This window comes from Echinops telfairi, unplaced genomic scaffold (genome assembly GCF_000313985.2).
Source record: "Echinops telfairi isolate 266 unplaced genomic scaffold, ASM31398v2 ScPeMD7_7468;HRSCAF=8506_0, whole genome shotgun sequence".
In the NCBI taxonomy this organism is placed as follows: Eukaryota; Metazoa; Chordata; class Mammalia; order Afrosoricida; family Tenrecidae; genus Echinops; species Echinops telfairi.
Genome location: NW_022111369.1, coordinates 62032078 through 62045228, shown reverse-complemented (window position 1 = coordinate 62045228; position 13151 = coordinate 62032078). Strand labels below are relative to the sequence as shown.

The 13151-nt window shown below is 40.6% G+C and overlaps 1 protein-coding gene across 1 annotated transcript in view; it reads left to right on the top strand.

Annotated features, from left to right (window-relative positions):
• The window catches only part of CORIN (corin, serine peptidase), a 358777-nt gene that overhangs the window by 320540 nt on the left and 25086 nt on the right, over positions 1 to 13151 (top strand). The window contains exons 16-18 of the mRNA XM_045284056.1: positions 7896 to 8012; positions 10398 to 10447; positions 10583 to 10757. Of these exons, the coding sequence (XP_045139991.1) occupies positions 7896 to 8012; positions 10398 to 10447; positions 10583 to 10757 (342 nt within the window). The remainder of the gene's footprint in view (positions 1 to 7895; positions 8013 to 10397; positions 10448 to 10582; positions 10758 to 13151) is intronic.

Genomic DNA, 13151 nt, shown 5'->3' with positions numbered 1-13151 from the left:
AAGATAAACAAGCGGCCATCTAGCTGAGAAGCAAAAAAACCCACATGGAAGAAGCACACCAGCCTGTGTGATCATGAGGTTTCGATGGGATCAGGTATCAGGCATCAAAGACCCAGAACAGAAAAATCATATCAATGTGGATGAGGGAGAGGATGGAGTGGAGACCCAAAGCCCATCTGTAGACAATTGGACTAAGGGGTTACAGAAGGGTCACAAGGAAGAGATGAGCCAGTCAGGATATAGCATAGTTTGTTGAAACACAAGAAACATTTCAGTTGTCAATTTCCAGGAGCTTCATGTTTTTGCTAATGCCTTCAGTGCAGCTTGGACTTCTTCCTGTGGTGCCATCCGTTCTTGACCACATGCTACCTCTTGAAATGGTTGAATGTAGACCATTTATTTTTGGTACAGTGACTTGTCTACCTTCCACCTTAATTTGATGCTACCTGTGTTGTTCAATATATTGCCCACAAAACGCATTGCCTTTGAGTTAATTCCAACTCATAGTGTCTCTCTGTAAGATTTCAGAGACTTTGTAAATCTTCATGGTAACAGACCAAAAAACTCATTCCCATTGGGTAAATTCTAATTCAAGATGACGCTATAGGACAGAGTCAACTGCCCTTGTGAATTTCTGTGGATGTAAATCTTTATGGGAGGAGAAAGCCTCATCTTTCTCCCAGATAGAAGCAGACAGCTTTCTCTTTCTCCTATAGAGCGGCTGGTGGATTTGAACCACTGACTTTGTGGCTAGTAGTACAATATTTCTCTGACAGTGCCACCAGGCCACCATAAAACCCTTCAATATTTCAATCTCAGACTTATTTTTTTTTCTTATATTCATTCAGCTTGAGAAATGCCAAGTGTGTGCCTCTATTTTGGTTTCTAAGTTCCAGGTCTGTTTATATTTCATTAATATTTTGTCTTTTCAAGCCACCTTTTGCAAGCTGTTCAGGTCTTTTATGTCGTTTTTTCCTATCCACTTTACCTACTTGTTCAGGAGCAAGTTCTAGAGTCTCCTTTGAGATCCATTTTGCTCTTTAGCATCCTACCTTTTTTTTAAAATCTCAATCATTTTGGATTTATTTTAAATTTATTCTAGTTGTTATTATTTTCAGCTTTCTTTTTTTTCTCTAATCATTTTATTAGGGGCTCATACAACTCTTATCACAATCCATGCATACATCAATCGTGTGAAGCGCATTTTGCATCCTATCTTTTTAATGAGCTTTTGTTTTCTTCTTGTATAATATATTTGATGTCATCCCACATTCTACAGCTTCTCTGGTCTTTGCTCATTAGTGTTCAGTGTGTCAAATTCAGATGGGATCTATTAAAGTTCATACTTTGTTCTGCGGTTGGTTATATTGAGTTTTTCCACCATCTCTTGAAATGCAGACTTAAAGCACTTGCTGATAAAGGTCAAGACTACAACCTTGCCGTGTGAACCACACCTCAACATAGAGAAAATACAAATCATTGCAACTGGACTAATGAGCAATATCATGATAAACAAAGAAAATACTGAAAATTTTCAAGATTTCATTTTACTTGGGTCCACAATCAAGGCCCATAGAAAGCAGTTTAGGTATAACATATTATATTGGGCAAATCCATAGGTGAGATCTCTGTAAAGTGTTAACAATCAAAAGCACCACTTTGAGAACCAAGGTGTGCCTGACCCAACTATGGTATTTTCAATCACTTCATATGCATGTCAATGCAGGACAGTGAATAAAATGTAGCAAAAAGGGTTTGATACCGTTGAATTATGGTGTTGGTAAATATATATATTATACTACACACTGCTGGAAGATCTAACAAACCATCTTAGAAGAAGGATAGCCAGAATGTTCCTTAAAATTGAAGATGATGAGAGGAACTCACATGCTTTGGGCAAGTTATTGGGAAGGACTACTTCCTTGAGAAGGACATCACATTTGGGAAAGTAGGGGGTCAGTGAAGAAGAGGAGGGTCCTCAGTGATTGGAATGACTAAAATGGGCTCAAAATCAGGGATAATTATGAGAAGGACACAGGCCCAGCCATTGTTTCTTTGTATTGAACAGATTGAGTGGCCACAAGCTGACTTGATGGTACCAAACAACAATTCTATGGGAACCAAGTAGGGGTGATAATACCATGACCAGGTTCAAAGGGAGGTTTTTGAAATCAGATACTAAATGCTTGGAAATGTTCCAATTCAGAGCAGGCTATTTCAAATTGCTAATAATTCATCTTGCTATACCAACAAGGCATCAGTATTTTAAAACCACCTGTCAAGAACTGAGGTTGAATACTCACATGTCTTGTTCCCAGGAACTGACACTCCAGGTGAGGCCTTCTCCTTCTACTGACATGGGGGGCACCTCAATTTAAATGATTCCTTCCCATTCCGTGTTTTCACGGTCAGAGCCCTTGGCTTTGGTGGAATTATACTGACTTTCATTTTTTTAATTGGCAGCCCCAACATAATAATAATAGTTCTTAAACCCCTCCTATTGAACACTACGTGACTCCGTGAGCTTGGGAGACCAGAATGATGTGCCAACTGATTTGATTTTCTTCTAAGCCTTGAAATATTAACTCCTCTTAGACTTCCAGGGTACTTCAAATTTTCTGACAAGTTCCATTCTATCATTTCAACAGAGAAAATAATATTTGTGTACATGTTTAGATTTGCTTCATGACTATACTATTCTTCAAGAAACGAAATGTGAAACAAAAATCATCACCCTCCATATAGTATTGCCTATAGATTCAGATCAAAATGGCCTTGACTTGGTTGCCAAGAACTAGACTATTTGTACTCAATAACTAGTGACTTGATCCCTAAGATACATTTGGCAATATTTGAAGACATGCTTTGATTGTCAAGCCCAAGGTTATGCAGTGCTACAGGGAAGTCGTGGGTAGTAGTCAGGCATGCTGCTGAACATTCTACAGTGCCGAGGACAGCCCCACGGATCAGTGGATAATCTAGTGTGAAATGTCAATAGTGTGAGCAGGAGAGACCTTGATTTAGAGTGATTGATTATTCAGGCCCTCCTCCTCTTCCAGCCATGTCTCAACTCCTGGTGGAAAAGTGTCTGAGTCACCTTTCACCTGGAGTCTGACCCATGCTCTACACCACTATTCCCAGAGTTCTTCCGAAGCAGAAGCAGCAGCAGCAGCAGCAGCAGCAGCAGCAGCGCCTAGGAGCTTGTTTAGAAAGACAGTTTGGTTTTGCCTTACAGGTTGAGTTAGAGCTGATCTGCACCTGTTGCCATTGGGTCAATTTGGCTAATGTCTACGCCGTGTGTTGCAGGGTAGACCTATGCTCCACAGGGTTTTAGTAGAGTTTTGGAAGAAAGCTGTCGGATCTATCCTCTGAGGTATCTCTGGGTAGGTTTGAACTGCCCACATTTTGGCACAACACTGACCGTTTGCACCACCCAGGGATTCCTAGGCCTGATCTTACACCTACATAATGAGAAGCTCTAGGGCCGGGTTCCAGTAATCTGTGTTGTGGTGTGTTCGCTAGGTGATTCTGCTGAAACCCTAAATTTTGAAAACCACCATTCCAAGGATTCTGCAGGGGAAGCTGGCAGCTATGTGGATTGAAGTTGGGGGCTACAACAGCTTGTAACTTGATTTATACCATCTAAATTCATAGACACGTGGTCTGTGGGCCTCTATTTGTACTCTTGCCCAGGGCCCCACACTGATGTGGGAAGGGTCTCAGAATGTTAAATGAGGGAATGGGTTAGAACATTCCTAAAATATCCTTTGCAGTATATGGCTCCAGGGTTTCTTTTGGTCACTTGAGTCTGACTGTATACCCTATACAGACTCTCATAGATAGACACAGTGATTTCAGTGCTTAATCATGGGCAAAATGCTTTTTACTCCTTCGTCCTCGTACTCACTGCCATTGAGACAATGCTGACTGATGGCAACCCCCTGTGGGTTTACAAGACTGTAACTATAGGAGTAGAAAGCCCAGTCTTTTCCCCAAGGAGCTGCTAGTGGTTTTGAACTGCCGACCATGCAGATCCAAGTCCAACGCGCAACCACTACACCACCAGGGCTCCATTTTCATCATCTACCCAGGAGCATTTCTTCAAATTTGTCTGGATATAATATACCAAGAAAATCCAACGCAACCCAATATCATTGAGTCAATTACGACTCCCTGCTCCCACTACCATGACTCGGATTCTATCTTGCAAGACTGGCTAGACCAGAGGAGGTACACTGGTACAGATAGGAACTGAAAATAAAGGGAATCCAGGATGGATGAGCCCTATAGGACCAGTGGTGTGAGTGGCAAAACAGGGAGGGTAAAGGGAGAATGGGTAGGAAAGAGGGAACCGATTACATGGAACTGTGTGTGACCTCCTCCCTGGGGGACAGACAACCGAAAAGTGGATGAAGGGAGACGTCGGACAGGGCAAGATATGACAAAATACCCATTTATAAACTATCAAGGGCTCATGCGGGAGGGGGGAGCGGGGAGGGAGGGGAAAAATGAGGACCTAATGTCGGGGGTTTAAATGGAGAGAAAATGTTTTGAGAAATGATGTACAAATGCGCTTTACACAATTGATGTGTGTATGGATTGGGATAACAGTTGTATGAGCCCCTAATAAAATGTTAAAAAAACAAACAAACAAACAAATAACCCTATAGAGGGTTTATGAGACTGTAAATATTTATGGGAGCAAATAGCCTCGTTTTTCTTCTACTTGATAAACTATAGGATTTCAGAAGCTGTAAATATGTTCTGCGCAGCAGATGTGGTTGTTATTGCTGTCAGGTGCATTCAGCTGGGTCCGTCTCATAGTGATCCTCGCATAACCGAGTGAAACACCGCCCGGTCCTGCACCACCTTTACAGTTGTTCTTCTGTTGGAGCCCTTTGTTGCAGGGACTGTGTCCGTCCACCTTGGCGAGGGCCTTCCTCTTTTTGCCGCCCTTCTGCTTTACCACGCCTGATAGTTTTCTCCAGGGACTGGGCTCTCCTGACAGTATATCCCACGTATGTGAGACAAAGTTTCACCATCCTGCAGATAGTCTCATTTTTCTTAATGCAAACAAAACAACCCCCTGCCATTGAGCTGACTCCAATTCCCAGCAGTCCTACAGGGCAGAGCAGAACTACTCGTTTGGTTTCCGATGCCGTAATCTTGATGGGAACAGAAAGTCTCACCCTCTCTAGTGGATAACCCACTAAACTACCAGGACTCCTTTGATTTAATATAGAAGATTTTATTTGTTTAAGTCAAAAGCAGTACAAATTGACAAACAACACAACAAAAACTGAGTAAATATTAAGTTTCTTCTTTTTTCTAAAAGCAAGATAAATATTACATGTATATTTTCAAGAATTAATAAGTACAGACACATATTTTAGATGAGTATATAAGTTGGCATTACTCTTTGAAGAATAATAGTATCAATCCACTAAATTTTATTTAAAATCATTTTTTTTTATATCTTGATTTGAGGATTTTATTTCTAGGATTTGGTTATAGTATCATGCTTGAAAGTCAGTGCAATGGGGTATGCTTAAGATTGTTAACTACTATTTTTTTTTAATTATTTTATTGGGGGCTCATACAACTCCTATCACAATCCACACATAACATCCATTGTGTCAAGAACACCTGCATACCTGTTGCCATCATCATTCTCAAGACATTTTCCCTCTACCTGAGCCCCTGGCATCAGCTCCTCAGCTACTATTCTTCTGCTGTAGCCCTGAAGTGGAAATAGCACACATGTGCATCAATAGTGTATTGGTTAAGTCAGTACTGGAATATTCATTTATTTGAACACTTTGTTGCTGTTATATGCTAGTGAGTCAATTCCAACTCATAGTTGCCCCATGTGGGACAGCAGCTCCTCACAGGATTTGATTGACCTTGATCTTTATGACAGCAGATTGCTAGTCGTTCTTCCTGGAGCTGCTAGGTGGGTTAGCAGAGAGTGCTTAACCGTTGTGCCGTCCCAGTTCTGTAATAGAACACTAGGAAGCTAAAAGAGAATACGTGTGCTGTGAATGAAGGAAGATCACGTGGTGTTTTATGCTCAGAGACATTGCTGCTAATCCAGAGAGATTTAAAGCCCTCTTCGGCCACCTGCTAGATGTGCAATCGTGGGCAAGTTACTCATTCTCTCTTTGCCTCAGAGGGGTTGGGAGGACTAAGATAAATTAAGTTAGTCTTTAAGTGCTTTCCATAAAGAAAAGAGATAAAAACACGGTAGTGATTTTTTCAAAACTTTCAAGACTTAGCATTAAATTAAAACATTATCCACAACACAGAGAATAGTGTGTGTAGATTCCAATGATAAGGCATATACAAGGGAGTTTCAAAAATGTCATGAAAAAAAAGAATGAAAAGATAATGGAATGTTTTCAACGGATTTTTTAAAGCCGTACACATGAATTATAGAACAGTTGCATCAAGGACACTCAAACAATGTTTTCAATATTTGTATTGTCATCAGAGATTGGAAGGAGCCACTTTTTCATTATACAAATATATTTTTTATCATGTGTATTACTTGATCTTGAATGTAGATTAGCTAAAGAAAATGGAAGAAATAAAATATTTAACAGAAGTAAAATAGCTGATTTCAAATGACAGATCTTGAAGAGTCAGTACAAATGTTTTAATGAAATGTGCAATGAATTGGAGTTAGAAAACCCAAAGAGAAAAACATGCTCAACATTTCTCAGGCTGAAATATCTGAAGAAAATAATTCAAGCCTCAAGTTGTCATACTGAAAGATGTATGGGCCAAATATTGAATGACAGAGGAAGCTTCAAAGAAGGTGAAAGGAATGCAGAGCCATGTTGCCGAAAAGATTGACCAATATTCAAACATTTCAGGCGTTACTTGGGATCAAGAACTAATAATATTGAAGGAAGAAATCCAAGCTGCACTAAAGGCACTGGTGAAAAACGAGGCTACAGGAGTGGAGGGAACACCAATGGAAATGTTTCAACAGATGAATGCAGTGATGGAAGGGCCCACTTGTCCACTGCAAGAACTTTGGAAAACAGCTGGAAGAGATCCCTGTACATGCCCATTCCAAAGAGTGGTGGTCTAATGGAATGTGGAAATTTTAAAATCAATCCAAAGTATTTTATTCAAATATGAGTTGCCTAAGAAAAGAAACAACCATTTCATGAACAATTTACATAAAATTCTAAATTTTTTTGAATGCTACGATTTAAACCTTGGAAAAGCTGTAACCATATTATGCGCATTATTGACTGAGACCCTGGAACTTATTGGTGGAATACAAATTAGTAAGAGCACAGGGTAAGGGGAAATACTGTATAATTCTCACCTGTATTGTCCAGAGTCCTTAATTTTTATGTGTGGAATGTATTTTTTGAGTATAATGATTTTGCAAGATGCTGAAAAATTTTAGTTCCAATTTATATACTGTGTAAATGGACACTGAATGAGTACTGGTTATCTTTATTTTATTTTGTGGCATTTTTTTGTAATATTGCAAGAGTGCCCTGGGCAAGGAGAACCGATAAAGTTCAATAAGGCAACCTTTATTTTATGTTTGATCACTGCCTAAAGTTGCTCTGTTTTTTAAGCATTGTAAATTCTATAGAGCACATTTTCTATCACCTCTCAAAGTTCAAATACATGTCAGTAGACAGAATGACGAAAACAGCTGTAAAGATTTGGAACTTTATTATCTCTGTATACAGCTAGTAGCTCCACCTCATGCTGCTCTCCTTCCAGGCAAAATCCCTCCTCATGCAAATCTCTTTCTTGAAACATGGATGTATAATTTTATGCTCTTTTTTGTAAGTGCTAAATAATTGAAGGCCTCCCCGGAGACTAGTGAATTTAGCATATGTGTCTGACTTTTGTTTGTGTGTCAGAGGGGCATCTGTGACAGCGTCAATACAGGAACAGCTGCGAGACTGGCCGTGGCTGACCTTACATTCCAACTGGGAGGACCTTCATGGGATCACCGTGCAGGGGCTGCTGGTGGAAGGGTAAGAATCTCTGATAGGGGCTGGGTGGAGTAGGAGAGCCTTCCTGTTGTTTCTAACTTAAGATAACTGAAATCTGTTACATCAATAAACAACTCCCGTGAAATGACTGTTGGCCTTTCTGGGGCACCATTGTTTGGCTTTTTGCTAGATGTAGATTTTCTTCTCTTGGTTAATAATTGAATTTTTATGATGATTCCCAAGATACTGTGTGGTAAAGAGAGAGAGAGACTTGGTTTCAAATTATTGGCATTTTAAAAAATCCTCATCCGATTTGTCCTAAATTCTCATGTCTTCATTTTCTACCTTTCCTACACACCGCTGGTTATCCAAGGGCATTGAAGTCAAAATCACAGCTAGAACTGGGAGAGTCTGAGAGAGGACTCGAAGGCAAAGAATGAAATTATTCTCAAGGGGCATTGAGGGTCGACTTCTAAATATTTTCCTCTCTTAGGTCACAGCATCTCACACAGGGCTGCTTCCTTTGCCTATGGTCCAGGTAGAGTGTGAGATGCAGGAAGAAGACAAATGAAAGGAATTCACAAATGCAACGACTTTGACATTCCAGGGCTAACGCTAGGTATTTTTGCACAAATTAACTCATTTATTCCTCACAACTGACTCAAAACAGGATTAGCCCTATTTTTTTTGCAGACTGTAAAACCAAGGTCAGAATGAGGACCTCACTAAAAAGCTCACAGCCCATAAATGATGACGGTTTCTGAATTCAAGCCAAGCTTTGCTGTCTCCAAAGCTTATAAAAATGCTTAAAGACACGATCTCTTAAGAATTCTCAAAATGAAAAATTCATGTGGCCATGTCCCTTCAGAATGTCTTGACATTTTGTTCAAAAGTTTGACTCTATTGTCTCTTCAGTCAGATTTTTAAATATTTGTCAACTGAAGGACTTTCTCTAAAACAATGACCTGCGTCTTTCGACAAAGTGAATGTACCACCCCACACCGAGACCGGCAGGAACGTTTTCTCAGTTCAAATGAGCTGATCAATCTAAATTGGGAGTTGGTGCACCTGGCTCTAATCTTGCCCTACTCATCGGATGTATGCTGTTACAACACACTTTAGACCACCATTTTCTATCAAAGTCTTTGATGTCTTTTCTGATTCCTAAAAGCTATCATACTGTGATTTAGTAAATAACTTATTATCGGGGATATCCTCTGTCCCACGTTGAATTCTAAACTCTGAAGGGATGGAAAGTTAAATGAGGGAGACAAGGGTTTTGATCTGGGGGAAGATCTGTGTAAGAATGAGGAGAGGACTGATAAACTAATACAAGAATTTTAAAATAAAAAAAGAGATTTTGGCAAGTGCTACAAAGCAGTGGATGGTTCTGACGGCGAGTAAGAATGATAGTAATCTTAGCTTGTGGGAAGATAAAACGCAAATGTGTTTTTCTCTGTATTTTATAATTTATAGTAGACCCCAGAAAACCTCACATATATTCCCCATGTATGTGTTACAGGAAATAAAACTAGTAAATCTTCAAAAAGGAATATGCTAGTGATATATTTAAGAATTATTTAATTTTTCAGTTTTCCTCTGAGAGAGCTAGGATTTCATGTACAGCCCAGTGTTTTTGAAAGCCTCGATGTGTTTTACACTTCACTTTAAGTTGTAAATAGATGCTTATTGATTGGAGGAGAATTTAGAGATTGAAATATATCCTGCCCCAAACTGTTATACAAGTGTATATTGACACCATGAATCCGAGCCAACTTGGTAGCACCTAACAACAACCTAAGCCCACAGCTTAACGATGGTGCTGATTCTGCCACCTACAGTTCGATGGAAGAGATGTTTATCTTCTCTGTCTTTTATCTGTTTATTATATCCCTGAAATAACACATGACTATCCTGTCAGGATGCTTTCAACACGGATTTCCTTGATCGGATTATCAAGGTTTTGAAATAATATTTTATTTTATTTTCAGATTCAATATTTGGGGGTGTTTTTGAACCCATACCTACTCTCCAAAAGCATAAATTCCGACATGCTCTCTCCTCAATACAGAGTCAAAGAAGCAGCCCCAAGCCACGCCTTCCTTCCCTCTCTCTACCTGGAGACTCATGGTTTCAGCGAACATTCTGGGTGTTACTGGCAGCCAAGACAGTGTTGAAAATCTTTGCTAATGACAGCTTCTCCCCCCTACAAATGTGAACCTACATCATTATAATAATTAATTTTTAAGTATGTAGTCACCATGCAACCCCACAAGAGGTGATATCAGACCACACCTCTACCTTGAACATCTCTTCACTAAGCATCATTGTTCAAAGACTAATAGTCCAACCTCTGTCTTTTGCCTTGCCCTGACAAAGTGTTTGGAGTGAAATTAATATGATGCCACTTTCTATTTCCAAATCTAGGCAGTCTTGCCAGAGCAGCAGTGCGGTTTCCCTCCTGTGCACTGAACAAGGTAAGAGTGATCCGATCTTCAATTGGGCTCGCTTGGCTTAGGGGGAAGAACCCTTGTAGAGGACAGTAAAGAGCCTCGTATTTAGCTGTGCTTGGCGATGAATCACAACGTGTGTCTTGGCCTGCTCCTTGGTAGACTGTGGGCGCCGCCCTGCTGCCCGAATGAACAAGAGGATCCTGGGTGGTCGGACGAGTCGCCCCGGAAGGTGGCCATGGCAGTGTTCCCTGCAGAGTGACCCGAGTGGGCACATTTGTGGCTGTGTTCTCATTGCCAAAAAGTGGGTCTTGACGGTCGCCCACTGTTTCGAGGGGTAAGCTGCACTCTTTCAGTTTCACTTTGCCTGAACGTAAATCTTTTTGTTGTTTTGGGTCTTCTCCATGGTATGTTCATTCTGTAAAGGCATTTCAGTGCAATAGTCACCACTGATCTCTTTCCCAGGCCTTTATCTGCCTGGACTTTTCCCCCCCTTCATCCCTGGTGCTGTTATTCAATACATGCGCTACTCAATCAATGGTTGGTAAGGGAGGTGCATTGCTTCAGATTACATCTTAAGGCAGTAGGCATGGGAAGACATTTAGAAGGCTGACGCTCCAGCCAGCTTGACTCCCTTTTTCTACCCTTCTTGAAACAGATCATTTTCTTGGAACCTAGTGACGTTCGATGCTAGAAGAGCTGGTGAATGGTTTAGGGAGGAGAACTAAAGTACAGTAAGCTTAAAGGAAACAAAAATGAGATCAAGAGCAAACTCGCCTCAAAGGAGCAAAGGTCACTGCAGAAGGTCTGCACCTAATGTTCCAACACGCTGTTACTGTGTCATATAGCAGCATGAAAGAACCATGTATGATGCTCATAGCTTCTGAGGCTCAGGCATGGGGACAGTACAAGCTGGCAAAGTGGGTCTCTGCTCAACAATGTCAGGGGCTGGAAGATGCCAAGGCTGGGGACTAAAGTCATCTCATCTGGAAGTCGCTAGTGCTTCTTGATGGGGGACCTCAGCTTCTCTCCACGTGGAGCTCACTCACAGCAAGGCGGTGGCATCCCCCAGATGGAGCTTCCCGAAGAAGAGGAGCCTGAAGGAAGCTCTCTCTCTTTTTGTGGCTCCACCTCCAAGGTCACACTGAATTGCTGCTGCTGTGTGGCTGAGGAATGCGGTCACGAATCCTGGCGAAAGTGAAGAAACAGTGACCTCCTCTCTGAGTGGGGGTGTTCAAAAGATTTGAGGAAATCTTTTAAAAGCCATTGTACCACACATTCTATACTATTCCTTTTTTCATACTTTTATTTTACTTAGAAGTAATATTAAATGATACCCCCAATCTAAGACAAAATTACCCGCTATCCTTTCACCTAAGTAAATGTTTTCATTGGACCAAGTTAGTTTTTATAAAAATTAAAATTTCTCCATCCACCCCCCCCACCACCAATTTGATTATTACTTTTTTTTCTCCAGCTTTGTCATTTACTGACTGTGTGACCATGAGTCAATTGCTAACTTCTCATTTGTGGGCTGGGAATAGCATCAGCCCTTACCTCACAGGGTTGGAGTGGGTATTAAGTGGGATAGTCTCTGTAAAACTTCAAGGCTCATTTGGAGTATCATTAAAGGTGAATTTCTGTTTTTAAATAACGATTGCTAAAAGCATCAATTACTAATTTCTTATTATATAGCACTCATATTTTTGTAGCCTGTTAGCATTTTTGTTTGTTTACACACTTTACGGTGGATATGTAGATACAGCAAAAAGGTTGACACTATGACCAATCTTAAGTATGCAGTTCATTGCCATTAATTATTTCACCATGTTTACTATGATTGTTCTACAGAAGTTTGTCATCCTCCCAAACAGAAGTTCGGCACCCCTTAATAACTCCTAGCCCTTCCCCAACCTTTGTACCTGCAACTACTTAGTGGATTTTTGTCTCTCTGCCATGCCACTTCTAGATATTCCTAAAGCTAGCATCACCCAATATTCATTCTTTGTATCTTATGTATTTCACATGGAATGATGTTGTCAAGGTTCATTCATGTCATGGAAAACAAAAGAAGAAAAAAATCCACACTTAACTGCCATCGAGTCAATGCCGCCTCAGCATGGCCCTGTAGGGGGCAGGGTAGAATGGCTCCTGTACGTTTCAAGGTGATGCCTCTTAATGGAAGTAGAAAACCCCATCTTTCTCCCATGGAGAAGCTGGTGGTTTTGAACTGGTGACCTTGTGGTTAGCAACCCAACTCATAACCACTCAAAACCTCAGCTTTCTTTCTGACTGAGTAATAGTCCAGTGTATGGACATATCATGTGTTGTTTATCCACTCAGTTGTCCAAAGACACCAGTTGTTGTGACCTTGGGGCTGTTGTGAGTGGTACTGTGGTGTGCAGAGGGGTGTACTTTCCGATCACTCTCAAGGGAATCTTTGCTCCAATGTGGTTTCCGTTATAATTTCCTTACACTTTCGCAGGGACGCACCTTTGTCGCAGGAAATCATGGCTTATTTTTACAATGTGGAAACAGATTCTATACTTTTGTTTGTAAGTTGTATTTCTCATTTAGAAATATGTCAAGGTCAGCCCTACAGATCAGTTGACACAGCTCTAGCACATTCTTTTTTTTTTTTTTAACTCATTTTATTAGGGGCTCATACAACTCTGATCACAATCCATACTGAGAGAGCTAGGATTTCATGTACAGCCCAGTGTTTTTGAAA